The 19,965-nt window shown below is 42.6% G+C and overlaps 2 protein-coding genes and 1 long non-coding RNA gene across 4 annotated transcripts; 1 reads left to right on the top strand and 2 right to left on the bottom strand.

The window, feature by feature from the left end:
• Positions 1-3,993: 3,993 nt before the first annotated feature.
• LOC4340570 (probable glucomannan 4-beta-mannosyltransferase 3) lies at positions 3,994-9,343 on the bottom strand. 2 transcript variants are annotated; one of them, NM_001421477.1, is made up of 9 exons: positions 8,833-9,343; positions 8,598-8,696; positions 6,499-6,751; positions 6,052-6,162; positions 5,834-5,970; positions 5,393-5,506; positions 4,956-5,155; positions 4,653-4,847; positions 3,994-4,564 (listed from the first exon to the last, which is right to left on the bottom strand). In NM_001421477.1, exons 1-9 carry the CDS (start codon positions 9,214-9,216, stop codon positions 4,402-4,404), a joined length of 1,656 nt encoding a protein of 551 aa, NP_001408406.1. In that variant the 5' UTR covers positions 9,217-9,343; the 3' UTR covers positions 3,994-4,401. The 2 variants fall into 2 exon arrangements, with proteins under 2 accessions (NP_001408406.1, XP_025882410.1); XM_026026625.2 differs by lacking the exons at positions 8,598-8,696; positions 8,833-9,343 and having other exon boundaries at positions 4,207-4,564; positions 6,052-6,198; positions 6,499-6,646.
• Positions 9,344-11,850: 2,507 nt separating this feature from the next.
• On the top strand, positions 11,851-13,135 carry LOC9269987 (uncharacterized). Its single transcript, XR_001547018.3, has 2 exons — positions 11,851-12,233; positions 12,317-13,135. It is a non-coding gene; the product is annotated as an uncharacterized lncRNA (long non-coding RNA).
• Positions 13,136-14,058: 923 nt separating this feature from the next.
• On the bottom strand, positions 14,059-18,999 carry LOC4340567 (soluble starch synthase 2-3, chloroplastic/amyloplastic-like). The gene is made up of 8 exons (NM_001402798.1): positions 18,507-18,999; positions 17,705-18,377; positions 17,541-17,605; positions 16,774-16,851; positions 16,581-16,691; positions 16,431-16,475; positions 15,841-16,014; positions 14,059-15,373 (listed from the first exon to the last, which is right to left on the bottom strand). Exons 1-8 carry the CDS (start codon positions 18,834-18,836, stop codon positions 14,417-14,419), a joined length of 2,433 nt encoding a protein of 810 aa, NP_001389727.1. The 5' UTR covers positions 18,837-18,999; the 3' UTR covers positions 14,059-14,416.
• Positions 19,000-19,965: the final 966 nt, after the last annotated feature.

The raw sequence follows: 19,965 nt of genomic DNA, 5'->3' as shown, positions 1-19,965 counted from the left end.
ATGTATGGTAGATTGCATGACTTAATACATGCTGCATTGTTATTTTCCATGTAGCAGTATAATATAAGATGCTTTCCTAGCTTTTTATATGTGATTCCTGGGAGAAAAGGTTTGAATGTGTTGCGTTTGGCCTTTTGCAATGGCACGAAGTTAGCCACTAATCTCCTTCTCAAGGGTTGTATCTTGGGCCCTGTTTTTTATTCCTTTTGGTTTCAGGCTCAAGTGAAAATATGGTTACGTGGACAATAGCAGCGTGAAAGGTCAGACATCCATCAATTCCATCATTGATGGTGATTGATTATTCCTTCACATGAATCCCTTTTTTTTGTTTCTTGTTTTTCTTATCCATGTCCACCTGAGTAGATAACATTTGTTTCAATTGATTTAAAGGAAAATTGAAGTATTAAATTGGTGGTTAGCAATATTTTGTATGCGTTTCGAATTTGCTTCTAACGTTTTGGCCTGGATGTGCATTTGTGTTCCATCAAGATGTTATATCGTTTGGTATTCCATGAAAAGAGGTGGATATGAAAACTTGAATGTGCTTGCTCACTAAACCAGGGTAGCTGCAGTAATTTCCATAACTTGCTGCATGGAAGGAAAAAAAAATCAAAAGATATATATGTTAAAATTTTGGTGGTCTGATAATCACTTGAGCCTCCTGTTGGGATATCTTGCGCTGAATGCAAGTAGGATTCCCTGTTTGCAGAAAAGCATTTGTTGCGTCCATCTTTCCTGTTTATTTTATAAAGAATTATCCTATTTATTTACATGTTCTTGCTCTCCTCTCCTAAATCACAATGTCTGCTTTGTAGGACATGAGATCTCACCGTGTTCCTACTCCAATTTGTGATGATGGTGATGGCAAGAGCATAAGAGAATGGTGCAAATAAAGCTAGGCTAGGTGAGCTCTATGCAATTTATTCTACTATGCGCATCTTGGGATGGAAGTACATTTGTTGGTCTATTCAATTCTTCTTTAGATTGTTGACTGAACCAAATAACCAACTTGGTGCCGTTTACTTTACAGGAGGTTTTCATATTAGTTTTTCCCCTCTTATGCTATTCTGGTCCTTTAGTTAACAGTACATGAAAAGTAGTTCCTTTTTGTTGCTATATTTACAAGTAATCATGAGTTTCACATTATAGCTTCAATAATGTAACATATGAAAAATAATTATAATCACCATCATTCTCAGGATGACACTTATGATGTGCATTCAGTTTATCATTATATTCAGAGCTTCATCTTCCTTGTTCAAAGCTTATGATGACACTTATAATTTCGATGCTCTATGAAGTAAAGGATGATTTTTTATAGCATGATCAAGTGATCTTTGAGATGTAACAGTGCATGCGCCGCAGCAGATTCAACATTTTTTTAATATATTTAAGTTCAAAGATTTAGCTTTAGGTTCATGATTAAACAAAACTGATTTTAAATTGAGAAAATGTGATGGTATTTCGGTTTTTAGGCAGTCCTCGAAGCAAACTCAGAGCCTGTCCAAAATTAATACGAAATCTCCAGTACAGTTATCTCATTCAGAAAATTGATGTTCAAATAATTCACAAAAATTACATTGTCATTATAAGATGTGCATGATAAGCTGCTAGATTATGCCTATTTTTGTTGATATTTATCTTCTCTAGCATCATCAGATAAATTATGCCTCAGCTAAATGCCCACGGTGCAACGAAAGCAATCCTGTTATCCGCAGTAACCTAGGAACCAATTCGTACTCATACTAGCTGCTACCGGTTTAGCCGCCCTGCATGACCCTGTTTCACTGCCCTATACGATCATGCAACAAAATAAGAAACTCATCTGTCCATTCCTTGATACTTTCTGTTACAATTAAATTCCGAAATATTCACCTCCATTAACGTATTATCATGATTACTACTATACAATTCTCTTATGCCTGTCAGTAGATGTTTTATCTCAATTATTGTAATATGCTATTTTATTCCATTCAGCTAATAATATTTCACTGCCCATCAATAAATTCACTCATATTTCATTGTCTCAGAAGTCAGAACATTGTTTGCACTACTAATATATATTACGTTACATCAAGCAATAGGAAAAAAAACCCTTCATATACATCCTTTTTACCTGCCCTAATTTATGTTACATTTCGATATAACGCAAGTCAACATACATAATACTCATTGTCTACAGTTCTGCTTCTTTCAGTTCAGATATTATACTATTTTATAGCTTGTTGCCTTCACCCAGATATTGACACAAACCCAACATATGTTGCAGGTTCTTACCCATGGATACGCCTACATCATCTATGCTAAAATTCACTCCGCTAAGCCAGAAGCGTTTTGTGAGTAAAAATTACCTTTTCTTTTTAAATACCAGCCTTGATTTGCCGCTCGTTATTGATGCAATGTTGTTTAGACAAACTTGCACGAAGTTGCAAAGCAAGACATGGGGAAAAAAAACTCTTTTTGCACTAGATATCTCACCACAGACTGTCACGTTTAAAGAAATATCGGGATCGTTTTTTATCTGCAAGGGATGGAAACATTTTGTTCAGTGTGTTGGGCTCGTTTCGGACAAAACATTGTATTCAAGTTTCTTTCTTCGTCCATGGTTGATGTGCTGCTTTTTGACAGAGACAGCCGTAGCAAGCTTCCCCTGCGTGCTAACTCCAGCTATGGCATAAAAAACAACTCGATGATCATCACTCCAGACATGCAGTTCTCAGGGAACAAGCTCCTGCAAAAAACAAAACAGTTATCGTATCTAACAGCTCAACTGAAGGCTTCCTTTTACCATTTCATATTTACAATTATCCATATATGTGTTTATCTGTTTATGTTTACGTTTAACTCCATGTGTCTATAGACAGCTCTACTTAAAACTAACTGAATGTTAACGTTTCAGGCACGTCATCTGACACTGAAACAGAATTACCAGCCCCTGTGCATTCGAACATCAAAAAAACAAGTAAATTTGCTATCCGTTCCTTTGTCATTCAGGTCAGCTTGCTCTTAGATCACGCCGTGCAAAATACTTCTATATAGCTCACAGTGAAAAGTGACATTCTGATTTACCATTTTCTTAGCTTTTATCTTCAAAGGCTAACAAATAGAACAATAAACAAAAAAAAAAGATTTTCTTTACCAGCACTGCGCAAAACCTTACCCATATACATCTCAACAAAACAATTATTTAGTTATGTGATTGCCCTCTCTCCCAACAATTTAAAAGATCTGCACAGAAAAAGGTGTAGGTGTTCCCAAACGCACGTTCGAAGACCTGTGCTTTTGTGTGAAAAATGTCCAAGTGACATCTGAAATCAAGGAATACATCTCAGACATCAAACAGTACACCTCGCCCGTTCAAGCAAATTCTATGCTGTCACCATGAACAAAACATTCATCGAGCAAGATAGAGGTGAGTTTTTCCAGCTAGGTGAGTTTTTCCAGCTGTTGTTTTTTACCTACTCTAATAGATACTTATTATTCTTTTCATAGCTATATCGATTCGCTGACAATTAATTTCCATCCAAGTACTTTGCCAGAGATTACTAAGAAAACTACATACAGCCACTTATGCGGCGCAGAACAGCCATCGATAATCAGGTCTAAACAGCAGGTGGTGATCCAATGACGATGTTCCTTTGCATCTCGACAGATGGTTATTACAATCTAAAAGAAAGAATGGACTTTGTTTGCAGCAGAAAATAACATCCATCTCCAATCAGTCTGCATCTTCCATTTCTACAAGAAAATTCACATGGAAGCAACGATAAATGCCCTGTGAAAGCTATATCGCGAACCTATGTTGTAATATGCTAATCCTTTTGGTAACAGGAAATTACCATATTTCTGTCTCATGGACATGGTGTTCCAAGCTGTTCTGTGCCCATTGCCATGCTAATTAGGTCTGCATGGTAGCTCTTACGGTGCCTGCTAAACTACATTGTAAATTTTAAAAACCATCTATGTATACGGTTACTCTTAAGAACCACTCAGTAGTGCTATCTATGTATGTGATTGAAAGTGAACTCTATTTACATATGACTGCCTGCTTTGATATGCTTTGATCCTCATGTGACGATTTCCCTTAAATAATAAATTACACTTGCTTTATCACCCTGCTAGCGCACAGGCGGCGCGCCATTGGCGCGCCCCAACCTCTAGTTAGCCTGAAGAGTACAATGAACATGAACCAGCACAACGAGTCAATGACGCAACACTACAACAAGCATTTCTCCTATAAAATGAAACGTGGATCTTTGAACTAAATTACAACAAGGTCATATTACCAGGCGATCTTTGCCTTCATGTGCATAGCACAGGACAATTAGACAAAGGGCTGAGGTTATTACACCATGAACTAGAGTGAGCAATCCCTTCAGTAATAATCAGTGTTGTTCTCTGCTACGAGTTAGAGCTGATAGTTCCACAGAAACCGATGCCAACGACAAGAAATGCTATAGCCTGTAGGTATATGTAAACGAAATAGTAGTCGCCTCCATACGCCAAGTTGTAGGTCGCACAAAAGAAAAGGAAGATGGAGAACAGAATTTCCGACATTGTCCATCTGCAAGAATCACAAGGAACATGCACAAATTGGACTCAACTTAGTTTAATATTGATCAAATATCTTAATGTCTCGATCGATCTTGTACCTGTCCCAGAACCTGCAGGGAGGCCGTTCCAGTATTTGAGATGCAGGCTTTGTGTTGCTGCCATTGCCGAGCTTCTCAGTAACCACCCACTCATTCACACCACCCAGCTCCAGCAAGCCGATGAACATCGCCTTTGTTCGGTGAAACGACATGACATTCTCAAAGAGGATCCAGAATGGTATGAAGTGGATTGAACTGAAAGCAAAAAAAAGTAGTAACTATAATTAGGAACATGAAACATTCCTATGTGGCAGTAAAATATTTGTTGTTAACAAAGCTTAATTCACATGCAAGCATGGAAACCTTGTGTTTCTAATGGCATGTAGAAGTGTTATTGTTGTTGGGACATAAACCACTCCCCAAACAGGAACAGTGACCTCGGGGATTAGGACCGAAAACGGGATCACTACACAGTAGAGCATGAAAGGTACCACATGGGCAACAACCTTCCTCACAAAAAAGAAGCTGTAGAGCAAATAAAACTTCCACCAAAATGGTACCTCCTGCTCAAGAAATAGAAGAATATAACATGATGTTACATAGATATGTCCAAGAAACAAACAGTAATGTTGCAGTTAAATAGTCAGGTTAGAAACTATCTAAAAAATGGTCAGGTTAGTCACACAAAAAAAAGGGTACAAAATATATCAGGAAATAAAGTTGAGGCCCATGCATATCAGAAAAAATGTCACCAAATAATTCAGTGTATACCATGGATTATTGCTAACAAGCAAAGTTACCTTAGTGAATAATATTTCTGCTCCAACCTTCCGGAATAAGTTTGCTGCTCCACAGGTCCACCGGTGTTGTTGATGACGATATGTCTTCAGATTGCTTGGAAGTTCACTTTTTACCTATAATTTCCATGATAATTTACTTGCTAAACATCCATGAAAAATATTGTTGTGAACCACAAAAAAGTTGGGTATTAAACTACAATACCAACTATATGAAAAAAAAAAAGAAAAAGCAAAGGTACTTGCTTACATATTTCTCACATTTCCTAAACTGTTTCACATCAAACTATTGGCAAAATGTCCATGCTTCTAGCAGTCCTAAATGTCTCTTTTTTATTCTGTATTGCATTGATTTGTAAGGCCTTTACTAATGTAAGACGTGTAAAAAAAAGTACAACTTAACAAGATAACCAAATCCAGATGAACATGTCAGTACCATCCTACCTTGACATCTGCAAGATAGACAAATTTCCATCCTTTAAGACCAGCTCTGACTGCCAAATCCATGTCTTCAACTGTGGTTCGATCTTTCCATCCCCCAGCTTCTTCAAGGGCAGAAATTCTCCAAACACCAGCAGTTCCTGGAGTCAAAATAGGTTAATCCTCTAGCAATGCATGCGAGTGATTAAGTTTTGTTGAGATATTTCTCTCTTGTACACTACCATTGAATCCAAAGAAGGCAAAGGTGGATGAACCTCCTTCCTGCTCTACTTTAAAGTGATAATGTAGTGTCATCTTCTGTATCCTTGTCATCAGACATTCACTGGTATTAACTGCAAAATCGTCCCGAAATGCCAGTCAGCAAGTTCCTGTCAATCGGAACAAGAGATGCATCAGACAGAGCCTACTTTTTTTTCTTTTTGCAACTCAAACTTTATAGCCGCGTGCATCCTAGATGGAAAAGCCAGGAATGTAATCATCTCCCTTATCTAAAAAAAAAGGATAAAGCCTACTACCGGTAGTATAGACGTGTTTGGATTTGTATGAGATACTTTGTTGGCAGCTTGGTATGGGACAATTTTTTAATAGAATGGTCAGAGAACAATATGCATATGCTAACCAAATTAATGAACCTAAGTAGGGTAAATTTGAGTGCTTTTCAAGCTTACCAAATTCCCAATGTGCTTGAACAAGGCCAATCTGTGGATTACGCACAAGATATGGAATTGTTCTCAGGAGGAAGTCAGGTTCCGGTTGGAAATCAGCATCAAATATAGCAACATAATTGCACTGTTGCACATAATCACGCAGCAATCCTTCTTTCAGTGCACCAGCCTTGTATCCTTTCCGGGTGTTTCTCACCTCATATTTTACATTCTTGCCTTTATTACCCCAAGACTTGCATTCAAGCTCCACCAGACCCTATTTAGAGTTACACTACAAAAATGATTCATCTTTAAGGGGAAAAAAATCCAGTACCACTGCAATTAAATAGCTTGAGATAATACTTGCAAGACCATGGTTGGAGTCACACTCCAATATCGGCACTGTTACACACAAAAAAAAGAAAGAAAGAAGAAAAATTGTACCATAGTTTTTAACGTATATGGTGTCTTGGAAAATATATTAAATATGAAATATGTAAGATTATGAAGCATATGAGTAATAACATATAAATAAACTTTAGTTAAATCTAGCGGGGCAAATGCTAGGGAACCTACTAGTTTATACTAAAACAAGTAAATATTGATACCATTATGCCAATAAATAGGTAAATACTTCTTTACAGGGTTTAGAATTTCGTGAGCACAACAAATCTACCGGGTGACCGGAATTTCGTAATATTTCTGAACAAAATGTTTTTGGAATTTGAGCAAATTTAAATATGCTAAATTCATCCGAATTTTCAAACAGGTATGCAAGCTGACCCTTCTTGACTTCTTGATGTATTACCTCTTGTCATCAATTCCTTATTCTTTCTCTTTGTGCTTTGATGTACATCCTAAATTTATAGATATTTTCTAACTACAGTAATTTGTAAGGACATTGCTGGCATATACATAAGTAATAAGTTCCTTGTGCCTTTCCTCTTCATGACTTCATCAATATATTTTTCTTGAATTGCAGTAATTCCCACTCCATATATATCACTATCAGTTACTACATTATTTCGTACAATATCTGTTCTGCCTCAACCAGCTTGACGAAACAATCCAATCCCACTTCACCCTCTGCCCTATGGCACCATGCCACTATCTAATCTGACAACTCGCTACTGTCCACGTATCCATGACTTCCATCCCATGGGCTCAAAACAACCGATTTCATTTCAGAAAACTTACCAACAACTCCACCAAACAACAAAAAGTGATTTCTAAGTTATACCACTATCTCTAGCAACTAGCATTTTGCATATGCACTATTTTTTTCACAACTCTACTGCTGTTGTCACTATTGCAGAACAACAAATATGTTTCATCTCATACATGCTGATTCACCTAAACCCCGCGCGTATGACACATTTTTTGCACGCCAAAGCCTATACGAGAACTAAAATTTAGAACATGTACACATAATCTTGCCAACCTATATACCGACTATTATTTTCAACCAGAGTATATAATGGGTCCACTAACAATCCATAGAGCCTTATCAGTTGTCCATATTTCCTAATAAGCCAAAACAACTTATTAGGAAATAAAAATTAATTTATAGGTAAAACTTTTATATATTTCGTAGTGACTTAAGGTTGGTTTGGTTTGTGGCCTAAATAGGCCTTACCAAATTTTGTCAATGCCAAATTTTAGCAAGTTTTGGCATGACTAAATTTGGTAAGGCAAAGTTGTGTTTGGATTGAAGCCAAAATAATCTAAATTCACTATTGAAATGGCCTATTTTTTTTAGGCATGCCAAAATTTGGCTTCAAACCAAATAGACACTAAACACTATTAAAATTGCCAAATATTGGTAAGCCTAATTTATGCCTCAAACCAAACCAGCCCTTAAAAACCAACGCTAAAATAATTACGTTGAAAATATCTTAAAATCAACTCTAAAATCTAGATAAAAATTCAAATATTGGTTTTTTTTTTGACTTATTAAGCCAACCGATGAGGCTCATAGACAACTCATATCATTATCAAAATTGGCACATATACCATATCCGCCTGTGCAGGATGTGCTTGCTGCACCAGCGTTTTCCTCAGCCTATCATACCACGTCTGACAAAAGCAGCACCACTACGTACAGAACCAAAGCTTGAGCTTACCTTGACCGTTGGATCCGTAGAATCATCCAGAACTTGCACGATGAGCCTATCCGACGGCCACGATAGTCCGCAAGCTGCTCCTATCGACAGCTTGTACACCTGCGACCATACAGAGCCCAAATGAGCCGTACGTACGCGAGCTGTATACGCATACGGATACGGTTTTACACTTTTAGTACTTTTCACGCGCGAGCCAGCGCGTATACGTACGGTCAAAAAATACGTAGGCGCGTACCTCCCTCTCGTTGTACATGGGGATTTGGACGAGCACCATGGGGTAGGCGACGCGGCCGGCCTCCTCGTCGTCGTCGTCGTCGTCGGCGCCGGCGCCGGCGCCGAGCGGGGTCGCGCGGTACCGCCGGTCGGGGCGGCGGCGGGCGAAGCAGGCGGCGGCCATGAGCACGGCGTCGGCGAGGAGCATGGCGGAGAGCGCCAGGCACGCGGCGGACGCGGCCGCGAGCGCCGGCGCCACGGCCGACGCGCGCGCCGCGCCCCACGCCGCCACCAGCTCGGCAGACGACGGCCACCGCAGCAGCAGCAGGAGGAGGGACTCGCCGCCTCGCCACCGCACCGCCGCTGCGGCGCCGGCGGTGGGCCCGTCGGCGCCGGCCATGGCCATGGCCCCCGCGCTCGTGTGCTCACTGCTCGCGACTGCCTTTTTAGCCTGTCGTCGGCTCTGGTTGCAGCTGCAGCTGCTTTTCTGTGCGCTTCGGTGCGCCCAGGGCGCCTTTTCGCCTTTTTATTTTGGGTGTACTTTAACGATGAGTCGAAGATGGATTCTAATCCTCCAGGATGACTACCCATTTATATTTATTGCATGTCAATTAAATAGTTATATTTTTTCTTAAAAAAATATAAAATAAATTAATATGTAATATATCACACTTTACAAAAGATGCAAGTTTAAATTCGATTTATATAAGTTGTAACAAAAATAACAAATTAAACTCTAATTGTATATGTATATTCACAGTCAAAATTGTTATTTTTGTTACAACTTATAGAAATCGAATTTGAACTTGCATGTTTGTGAAGTGATATATTACATATTAACCTATCTTATTAATTATTTTAAAATTTTTTATAACCATTTAGGTGACATGTAAAAAACGAGTGGACGTATACCCGAGTGTTTTAAAACAGTTTCCCCGATGAGTCCCCGACTATTAACTGATTTCTATGACTAGTGGACCCACAAATCTTAAGCCGATAAATCAGTGAAAACTTCGAAGTTAGTTGCAAAATTTTTAAAAAATAACGTACGAATAAAACTTTATATTTGTGTCCTTAATAATATAAAACCCCTTGATAAAAATAAAAATACAGTATGATAAAAAGAAACTTTAAAGACAGCTTATAACTATGCTTTAAAATTTAAATTTTGGGTGCGGTTTATAATCTGAGAGGTAAATAGACATATATGACCGTGGGCATGCTTGGTTCAATGCTATTGCTAGACTTAGGGGCTGTTCAGATTGATGTCATTTTTAATCGTACCTTTTTTTTTGCAACGTTACAAAAAGAAGTTTCTATATTTAGTTTTTAGTTTGTTGCCAAACTTTGGTAAATACATAAGAAATTCTGCCAAAATTTTGGTAATATTATCAACTTGTCAAAATTTTGACAGGTTTATTTTAGCTATAATCTGAATAACCTCTTGCTAATCTTTTGGTAATGGCATGATTTGACCACTGTCAAAGTTTTGATAAAGTTGTTTGGATCATCGTTAGAATATTCGGCAAAGGTTGAATAGGCTTTCAACTTGCAAGTTGCTATAAAAATGTGTCAAATAATTCATTTGGCAGTGCTATTTTTTTGGATTCCAAACCAAAGGAGTAATCTTCGTCATGCCAATTATTTGGCACGGTTGAATTGGGCTCCAACCCAGACAAACCCTACACTTTTGCTCTGAAAAAAAAATAGAAGCTAAACGGAGGGAAGAAAAACAACTTAAATTAACTTAACGTTACGTCCTAAAAATTAAAATTGGCTGCCCAACTGGCAGGTCCATTGCAAACCGCAGCTTGTGAAAAAATCTTTTCCTTTTCAATACACAAGCACACTCTGTATTCCTAACCCATCTAAAAGACATGAAACAAGGAATTAATCCGTGGAATCTAGTGAAAGCATGTTTACGATTAAAATGCTTATAACTTTTTTCACTGATAAAAAATGCTTCTTAGTGATACCTGTATTCTTAGCTAAGCTTCCAGTCTTATATCTAGGGTGTTTCCCCTCTTTTTTTTTCGTCGGTCTTCCGTGACCGAGTGCAGTGTGTATCTACGTACTTCTCAATTGATGTGTAAAATTTTTGCGAGTTCAAAAAATAAAAATCTTTATAGCACAATTAGTGTACATGGCCATTCGCTATCTCCACTACTTCTACGATTAATTAAACCTGTCCATGACCAATAACTCTTTTTAGATCATGATTGGTTAATCCTTAAAAAAGAGAGTTATTAGAGAGAATTTATTTCGTATTTATTATAGTGTAAAATTATTATTACTTAAGGGCATGTACAAAGGTAGAGTCGGATATGAGCTCTACGTTATTTAGAGACTAACAATCCTACAACAGTTAGAGACAATATGGTTACTAATCATTAATATATCAAAATACTTTTTCTTACTTTTATTTCCTTTCTTTAACCACCATGCAACAAAATTTGCTCTAGTAAATGCTAAGAGTCAACTCTGAGCCATTGTCATGCATAACAACCATACTCTTTTCTCTTTCCTCCATGTCACCAAATTTACTTGCATGGCAATAAAGAGAGAACATTAATAAACACCGTTGTACATGCCCTAATCTCTCAATAACTTTCTACAATCCCCTTCAAACCAGTAGGGGGCTGGGTGCAGGGCTGCAGGCTCTTCGAGCGGAAACGCCAAGGCTGCAAAGCAGTGTGGTCGCGGCGGACGGTGGAGACGGAGTGCAGACAAAACGGCGACAGCGAAACCGTCCATCGGCGCATCAGTAGCGGTCGCTACCGACTGGCGACTGCCCATGCATGCAGCCAAAAAGTGCCCAAAGCCATTTTCGAAGGGATTGGACGTGCCCGCCTGCCCGGCGAGAGCCTTTTTTGCACAGGCCGTGTTGCACGTGTTCAGCTACTGGACGAGACTGAAATCCAGGTCATGTGTCATGTTGCAATCCGAGCACATATTCGCGAGGCTATGCGCCGCTAGGCGTTCGCAGGGGCAGTGCACTGAGTTGGCATTCATCTTATATGCTCCACAGCAAATATTCTGCGCCACATTCGTTCGTCCGTACTTCCAGACTTGATCACGCGTTCTTCCGCCTAATAGAGGGCGAGTGGCATGGGAGCGAGCTAGCACCGCGCCACCGCAGCCACGCTGTGGAGGTTGTGGCTTGCCTGCGTTGTCGTTAGCCCATGAGTTCGGCCCCCAGTCCCAAAATCACCCTCGCCACCCTCGCGTGTGGGCCGGCTAACCTTTTTCCCGCTCTGCGCCCGACCTCACCCTCCCTTGCGCACACCGGCTCCGTTTTTCCACCGCCACGCCCGCCCTCGCTCTCGCTCTTAGTCTTCTCATCGTCGCTACCAGGAGCACCAGAGCCGTCGCTGGAATGAGCAAAAGCCACAGCAGTCGCAGGAGCCGTTGCGCCAGATCAAGGTACGTTAGTGTGAAACCCTAACCCAGAAATTATGCCCCTTGTTCCAAGTTTTTTTTTCCTCTCATCATGGTTCAAACCCTAGGTGGCGATGGATCCAGCGATGGTAGCATGCTTCACTCGTTTTTTTGCAAGATCCAAACCTGGCAACTAGTTTTTCTCAATCTTCTGGCCATCCATCTCCACTCCCCGCACATCTGGCGTTCCCTTTCCTGCCTGCAACGTTTCTCCCCTTCTGCACTTAGCTGCCGGCACCTCCGACTCCAAGCACAGCTGGTGTGGCGGCACCGTCGAGCTCCTCTAGATTTACACGCCAGCACTGTGTGGTGGTCCCTAGAAGTTGTTGATCCAAAAGGTAAGAGTTACTACTCAAATGAAGAGGACATAAGGCTGGTATGTGTTCTTTATCCTTCTTAGCATTTGTTCAATCGTAGCTGTAATGTTGTCAATTTCTAAAATATTCTCTGGTCTACAATTGTGTCATAGTTGGTTCATTGATCTGCTAACTGATACTCCCTCCGTTTCATATTGTAAGACTTTCTAGATCCATATTCATATAGATATTAATGATTCTAGACACATATATGCCTAGATTCATTAACATCTATATGAATATGGGCAATGCTAGAAAGTCTTACATTGTGAAACAGAGGAAGTAGTAGACAAGTGAACTTTGGAGTTATGAGTGATGTATAACAAAGAATCTTATGTAAATTGTCTTATGTAAATTGTGATGTACAACCGATCATTGTTGTTGGAGGTGAGTGAAATTAGGATTGTACAAATTGAGTCTATATTGGACTGTAGAAACTGAGTGATGTATGAGTGTTAGATTCTTATATAAATTGTGATGCCAGTTGTGCTTAATTTCCTAAATTGTCATTGGAAAAGTCATTTTTCTCAAGTACTATACTGTTCTGCGCAGTTGTCTTTACAAGCTCCTTTTGGGTGCTACAAGTCAGTTTTGGATCGTTAGTTGATAAATTAACTGCTTGCTCTCCTAGTGTGTTTGGTTTGTGCATTAGGCCATAATACGATTTGGAAAATTCTTTTTTTTTCAAGAAGTAATGTTGTAAAAATTGATGTGGGATGCATTTAGAAAATGAGCCGTACAATTATAAGGTTTTTATCCTAATTTCTCTTATAAATTGGAAGTGGATTCTAAACTCTCGAGGGACATCCCCTTGTTATTTACATGTCATTCAAATGGTTATGAAAAAATTTTAAAAAAATCAACTAGATAGATTGTTATGGGTGTGATAATAAAAAACAAATTCTATTAAAATTCAAAAACATACAAGTTAAAATTCAACTTCTATTAGTTATAATAAAAAACAAATTAAACTATGGCCGCTAGATTTGTTTTTTTTTACAATTTGTAGAAGTTAAATTTGACCTAATATGTTTAATATGTTTATGGAGTAATTTATTACATATTAATTTATCTTGTTAATTTTTTTAAAAAAAATCATAACCATTTAGATGACATGCAAATATCGGTTTAGAATAGTTCCCGCAATGGCAAATGTCATTGTTTGTTGACTGTATTTTAATGGTATTTGTTGATTTTTTTTAAAAAGGAACTACAGTGTTTTGGGACGAGGTAGTAACTTGCTTTTAGGTGTCTTTCCTGGTGATTTAAACAAGCAAGAGGCAAACAGCTCGTTCGATTTCGGTTGTGCAAAGGTGCTGGTGTACGTAGTTCAGCGGTTCAGCCCCGAACATAGCGTATGGTATGGAGATCTGATTCTAGCGCCGGCCGTGCAGATCTTAACCATTTTGACGGCACAACTTCACCAATCTGAATCACGGACCGCATGCTCACAGTTGCTCACAAGTCACATCCATTCAGACACGAGAGCTAATGAAGAAGTAACATCGCATCAATGGACATAACAAACACATTATTAAATACAACATCCTATTACGCATGCATGATGCATCTGAAACAAAGCTTAATACTCCCTCAACTCCACCATGCCTCGCCATGAACACACAAACCGGAAGCTAATTTGCGCACCTCAACGCACAGCTCGGTCAGCACAAACACCTCCCCTGCAAGCGCCGGCGCCGGCGCCACACCGCCACCGAGTCGCACCTCCACAGCAGCGCCAAGCTTCTTCAGGGAGGCTATAGCTATAGCTGCCGAACGCGCAGGCGGAGACCGCGGGCGGACATGGTCTCTTCACCATTGGTACTTGGCCTTGACAAGGACCTCCTCGTAGAGCTCGGCGGCGTGGTCCCAGCTGAGGTCCTGCGACATGCCGCGCACCTGGAGCCCCCTCCAGCTCTCCTTGTACTTGCGGTACGTCTCGAGGCAGTGGCCGAGCGCCTCGATGAGCTTGTGCGGCTCGGCGCGGTCGAACGTCCACCCGAGGCCGGTGTCCTCGAACGGGTCGAACGCCGACATGGTGTCCCTCAGCCCGCCGACGGCGTGCACGACGGGGACGGTGCCGTACGCCATGGCGTAGAGCTGGTTGAGGCCGCACGGCTCGAACCGCGACGGCATGACCAGCACGTCGGCGCCCGCCGTGATCCGGTGCGCCATCTTCACCGAGAACCCCACCCACCCGCGCACCTTGCTGTTGTGCTGCGCCTCGAACCGCTGCAGCATCACCTCCAGGTCGCGGCGGCCGGAGCCCAGCAGCACCAGCTGCACGTCCTGCCCGGCGATCCACGGCATCGCGTCGCCGATGATGTCCACACCTTTCTGCCCGTCGAGCCGCCCGATGAACCCGATCAGCGGCACGTCGTCGCGCACCTCCAGCCCCAGCTCGCGCTGCAGCGCCGCCTTGCACCGCGGCTTGCTGGAGTCCAGCGAGGCCACGGTGTAGTTGGCGTAGCCGTCGGACTGCAGGTGCACGTCCACCTCCGGGTTCCACTCCCGGTAGTCGATGCCGTTCACGATGCCGTTCATCTTCCAGTCGTTCTCCCGTATGATGTCGTGGAGGCCCCAGCCGCCCTCCGTCGTCTTCAGCTCCCAGAGGTAGCCGGGGCTCACGGTCACCACCCGGTCCGCCATCTTCAGGCCCGCGCCGAAGATGTTGGCGTGCTCGCCGCCGACGGGGTCGTACAGCTTGAAGTGATCCAGGTAGTGCTCCGGCAATTCCATGTAGGGGAATTCATCTACTGGGCCACGGCCCTACAAACATTACACGAACCATTTAGCACACAAAAAAAGTACTCCCCGGCCCGTTTCATATTGTAAATTGTTTTGATATTTTTTTAAGTTAAACAGTTTTAAATTTAATTAGTTTATAGAAAAATACAATAACATTTCCAATACAAAACAAACATATAATCAAATTACATTAAACATTATATTTAATTAAACTAATTTGATGTTATAGATGCTGTTAAATTTTTCGATAAAGTTAATCAAACGTAAAGATGTTTGATTAGAAAAAAAACGACTTATAAATTATAATATGAAACGGAGAAATTGCTGAACTAAAAGTAGTAATAGACTGAAGAAGAGTTTATCGTGTCCCTGCTCAATAATTACCATGACCCACAATTTGTGCACTCAACTAATTTCTCTAACAAACAGCAGGAGATGCATACAAATAGAATAAAGATGATTCATTAGGGAGGAGAGAAAAACAAAACCTGGTAAGCGATATTATGTATCACAAGGACAGAGCGAGTGTACTGCATCATGCCATTGTCTCTGTAATATGCCTTCAGATAAACAGGCAGGAGTGCAGTGTGCCAATCGTTTGCAAGGAACACCAAGTTGCCATCCCCATAGGGCACACCACCGCATGGAACGTGCCAAGGAACCTGCCGATTGTACAGAAACAGAAAATATAGCCCTTTGTAGGGGAACATATGACAACATTGGCAAGAGCATTGCATATTACGAACGGTAGCAGGTTGAAATGCTGCTAGAGGTATCGAAGGAGTTCATCCGTGTATTTGGCGATAATGTGTAATATATTTAAAATAAAAAAGAATATGAATCTCTGTGAAATCTTGCAGAAACATTTACGGGCTGTTTGTTTGAGGGATCAAATTCAAATCATCTACTGCGACCTCATTTCTCCTACTTATTGTGTGCTTCAGTCCAAAAGTTAATACACTTCTTCTATTTATCAACAGAAAAAATGATTTGTGCTTTTGACCAATCCTCAAACCAAACAAATACATCTCATTCCTAAAACCAAATTAATGATTGATAATGGAGTTGGAGAAAATACCTCAACAGCAGCCTTACAAAACAGAATCATGCGCTTCATGATTTCCTGAATGAAAATGGGAATGGGTAAGCATTTTCAAATCAGTACGCCTAGGAGATGCAACTTAAGTTTTACTAATGCAATGTAATACCAAACAGATAGAAGCTTCACCTGTCTGTTCCCCCCATAGATGTCATCCTGACGGTGACGGAAGAGAGGAGCGTCAATGAACACAAAATCAACTCCATCGATAAATGCATGGAAATATTTCACTTCCAGATCCTGCAGGCCAAAATAAAAACCAATTACTAAGGAATTTGCGTCTCCTATGCCAGTCTTCTTGGATTGCATTGTTGACACACACCTGTCCAGCAGCCTTGTAGTATTTCCTGATTCCTACATCCTGGGCTTCCGCGTAATCACCGTACCTTGGTACCACAACCTAAGATTGAAAGATGCATTTGCCAGTTATCAGTTTATATCAGGAAGTCACCGAGAGTCCCCGTTTCCGATCTCTGAATACGTTGTGGTTTATATTATTACCATAACTAAAATTGCTAAAAAAAATTGCTACATTTCTCTACTATCTTAAAAGCGAAGTCGTCTTCCTTCCATCCCCTCCTCCCAACACGTGCAGCATGTCCATATGCGAAAAGTAACTACCGTCCCTCCCTAATTATAAGGGCCTAGTTCGTTAACGGGCTCCTAATCTATCCCTAATTGTATGGGCCTGATCCGTTATCATGTACAGGTATGTAACTAGTGTAACTAAGAGAACTACTTTTGGCACTAGTTTCCATGGCCACGTGATGATCTAAGCGGCTACGCCATAGTGTATATATTTTCAACAGCATGTTAGAAATGAACATTTCTGTAACAATAGTAAGCAATTTAGCTTTCAAGTACAGATTTGCAAATTTATCAATATTACTTTTGTATTTTGAATCTAACAGCTGGAGTAGCCTTTTTAATTTGCCATCATGATTATGTAAACAAAAGAACATAAGAGAACTAATCTGCTTTACATTTGATCCAAATTTATATATCTGAAAATATACGTTAATTAAATGATCAAATCTGTAAGAATGGAAGAAACATCCAACCATGAAGGAGAGAAAAAAGGAGTAATACCATAACACGATGTCCTCTCCTCGCCAAAGCTTTGGGTAAAGCACCTGCAACATCTCCAAGCCCACCTGTGCAAATGCAACACTTGTTCATATCAGTAACTGAAGCAAATTTACAAGATCAGAAGAACAAAAAAGAGAAAAAAGAAGTATATATCGTGTACATGCCTGTTTTGCACCAGGGAGAACATTCAGCAGCCACCACGATCACGTTCATGACATTCTCCCCAGCCAAAGGGCCCGAATCGTCATCCTGGTCGATCTCAGAATCTGACGCATCTGAATCAGCCCAGTCATCATCGTCATCGCCATCCTCCGCGGCGTCCGGTTCGTTCAGATCAAAATATTTCTTGAAATCCCACGTCTCCTCTTCTACCGCAGGAATAGGGGAAGATCTAGTCGCCTTTGGCTTCGGAGCACTCTCAACAACTTTTGCGCTCTTATCCTCTGCAAATTCCGAATTGTCAGGCTTGGGGAGAGGAGCGGACGACCTGGGATTTGAACCGGGCGGTGGCGGCGCCGGCGCCGTCGCGTCTGGGATGACGAACTCCGGCTGCGGCTTGTCTACGGATGGAAGGATCACGGGGGAGTCCGGCGCTGGGAGCTTCGTTATGGTCACCGGCGGCGTGGCGGCGGCAGGCTTGTCGGCGCCGGTAACGACCGATCCGTTCCGTGAGGCAGGTGTGTCGTCGTCGCGGCCGCTGAGAAGCGCTCCGTTCTTACTTGAGGCGGCGTCCTGTGTCGGCGCCGGCGCCGGCGCGGCCGCCCCGCGCACTCTCGCCGCATCACCGCCGGAGCCGTACCGGCCGACGGGCGGGACGGTGCCCCTCCGCTTCAAGACCTGCAAACACAGCGCGCGCACGCGCAAGCACACGCGTCGGTTTCAAATGAAAACATCAAAGCGAATCAAAGCAGAGAACACCTCTCGAGCACGACGATCTCGGCGCCCCGATCGACACCACCAACCCACCTTGCCGACGCCGCCGCGACGCGAGCGGGGCGGCTGCCACGCGCCCGAAGAGAACTCCTCCTCCTCGTCGTCGTCCTCACCCGCCCGCTCCACCGCCGCCTCGTTCTCCCCATCATCCGCGCGGCGCACCACGCCCGCATCCCGACGCCGAGGCCGAGGCCGGGGCGGAGGCGGCGCCCGTAGGGCTAGCCTTCCGGCGCGGCCGTCGTAAAGCAGGGCCGGCGGCGCGGCCACGCCCACCACCCTCCCCCTCCTGGGCCCTCCCCGTGACGCCGAAGAGGCGAGCGCGACGAGGAACGTGGTGGATGACGCGACGACGGCCGACGACATGGTCGCCCCGAGGAACCTCCCCGATCGAGCCGGAACCGAACCGAAGCGACGGACGAGAGCGGAGGAGGCGCGGGTTTGAGTGTGTGCGCGTGCTTTGCTTTCGTCCCGCGCGTGCCGTGCGGGGGATGAAATGGGCAGCGAGCGACGACGGCGAGGAGGGCACGCGGGGGAGACGGCGGGGGAGCCACCTGTAAAGCGTGCGCCACCGGTGGCGTGCGCCGTGGCAATCCGCAACGCTCCAAAACCCCAAAACCAACGCAGCCGCGCGCGGCGCGCGGGGAGGAGTAGCCGTTTCTTCTCTTCTCTTCCCCTCCCCGTCGTCCGCTACGGGAACCTCGACCGAGGGCCCCACCTCTCCAGAAGCGAGTTACTTTGTCTGCCATGCGGGGTCACCCGTTTCGCGGGGCCCGCGTGTCGGTGACGTTAACGGCTCGGGGTGCACGCGCGGAGGAATAGGTGGTTTTGGAAAGTGGGGCAAAACCCCCACGTCCCCACGCACGAACGGAAACCGGCGTGCTAAACAAACCTCGGAACGTTTCTTCGACGGCCGTAGAACTGGCTGACAGCCGGGGACCACCTGCCAGTGGAAGCTTCGCGGTGTGCAGCGCTGCACCATATCCACGTGAGAACAAATCCGGTTCGCTTCACGACTCCAGTCCAGCCGTCAGGCGATGGCGTGCCAGTTGCGGATGCAGGTTTAAAATACAGGTAGAATGGCAGTGGTGGCAGAGCTAGCTCTAATTAGGTAATGATACAACACACACAAACCATAGTCGCTAGTTTACGGTATTGGCGTAATAATACACGGCACGAATATTGAGAAAGTTAACAACGAAGATTGGTAGTCGAACAAACGTATATAACTTATACGAGAGAGATAAAAAAAAGAAATGCTGTTAGAAAATAAGCGGAACCACTTTCAATAGTTCGGGGGTGGGGGTATAAAACAGGATGAAAAATTATTTAGGGGTTTAAGCGCTTCATCAAAATAGTTCAAGTGAGTAAAATGGATTTTTTTATATATTTACCAATTTAACTATTTACTGTAGGTTGTATTATGTGCTAAAGGAATAGAAAGAAAATCGAATTTTATTTACGGCTAAAATCAGAAACGGTCAAAATGGTACTA

Source organism: Oryza sativa, chromosome 6 (genome assembly GCF_034140825.1).
Source record: "Oryza sativa Japonica Group chromosome 6, ASM3414082v1".
NCBI classification, from domain to species: Eukaryota; Viridiplantae; Streptophyta; class Magnoliopsida; order Poales; family Poaceae; genus Oryza; species Oryza sativa.
The sequence above is the reverse complement of the archived record's forward strand: the minus strand, read 5'-3'. Positions and strand labels throughout refer to the sequence as shown.

Excerpts from the sequence above, each read along its gene's own strand:
- LOC4340570 (NM_001421477.1), bottom strand. The coding sequence starts at position 9,216 with ATGGCCATGGCCGGCGCCGACGGGCCCACCGCCGGCGCCGCAGCGGCG. Across the intron at positions 6,752-8,597 it reads CTACGGATCCAACGGTCAAG|GGTCTGGTGGAGCTTGAATG; the intron begins GTAAGCTCAAGC and ends AACTCTAAATAG. Across the intron at positions 4,565-4,652 it reads CCCTGCAGGTTCTGGGACAG|ATGGACAATGTCGGAAATTC; the intron begins GTACAAGATCGA and ends TGATTCTTGCAG.
- LOC4340567 (NM_001402798.1), bottom strand. The coding sequence starts at position 18,836 with ATGTCGTCGGCCGTCGTCGCGTCATCCACCACGTTCCTCGTCGCGCTC. Across the intron at positions 16,476-16,580 it reads TCTATGGGGGGAACAGACAG|GAAATCATGAAGCGCATGAT; the intron begins GTGAAGCTTCTA and ends ATTTTCATTCAG. Across the intron at positions 16,015-16,430 it reads TTTGTAAGGCTGCTGTTGAG|GTTCCTTGGCACGTTCCATG; the intron begins GTATTTTCTCCA and ends TACAATCGGCAG.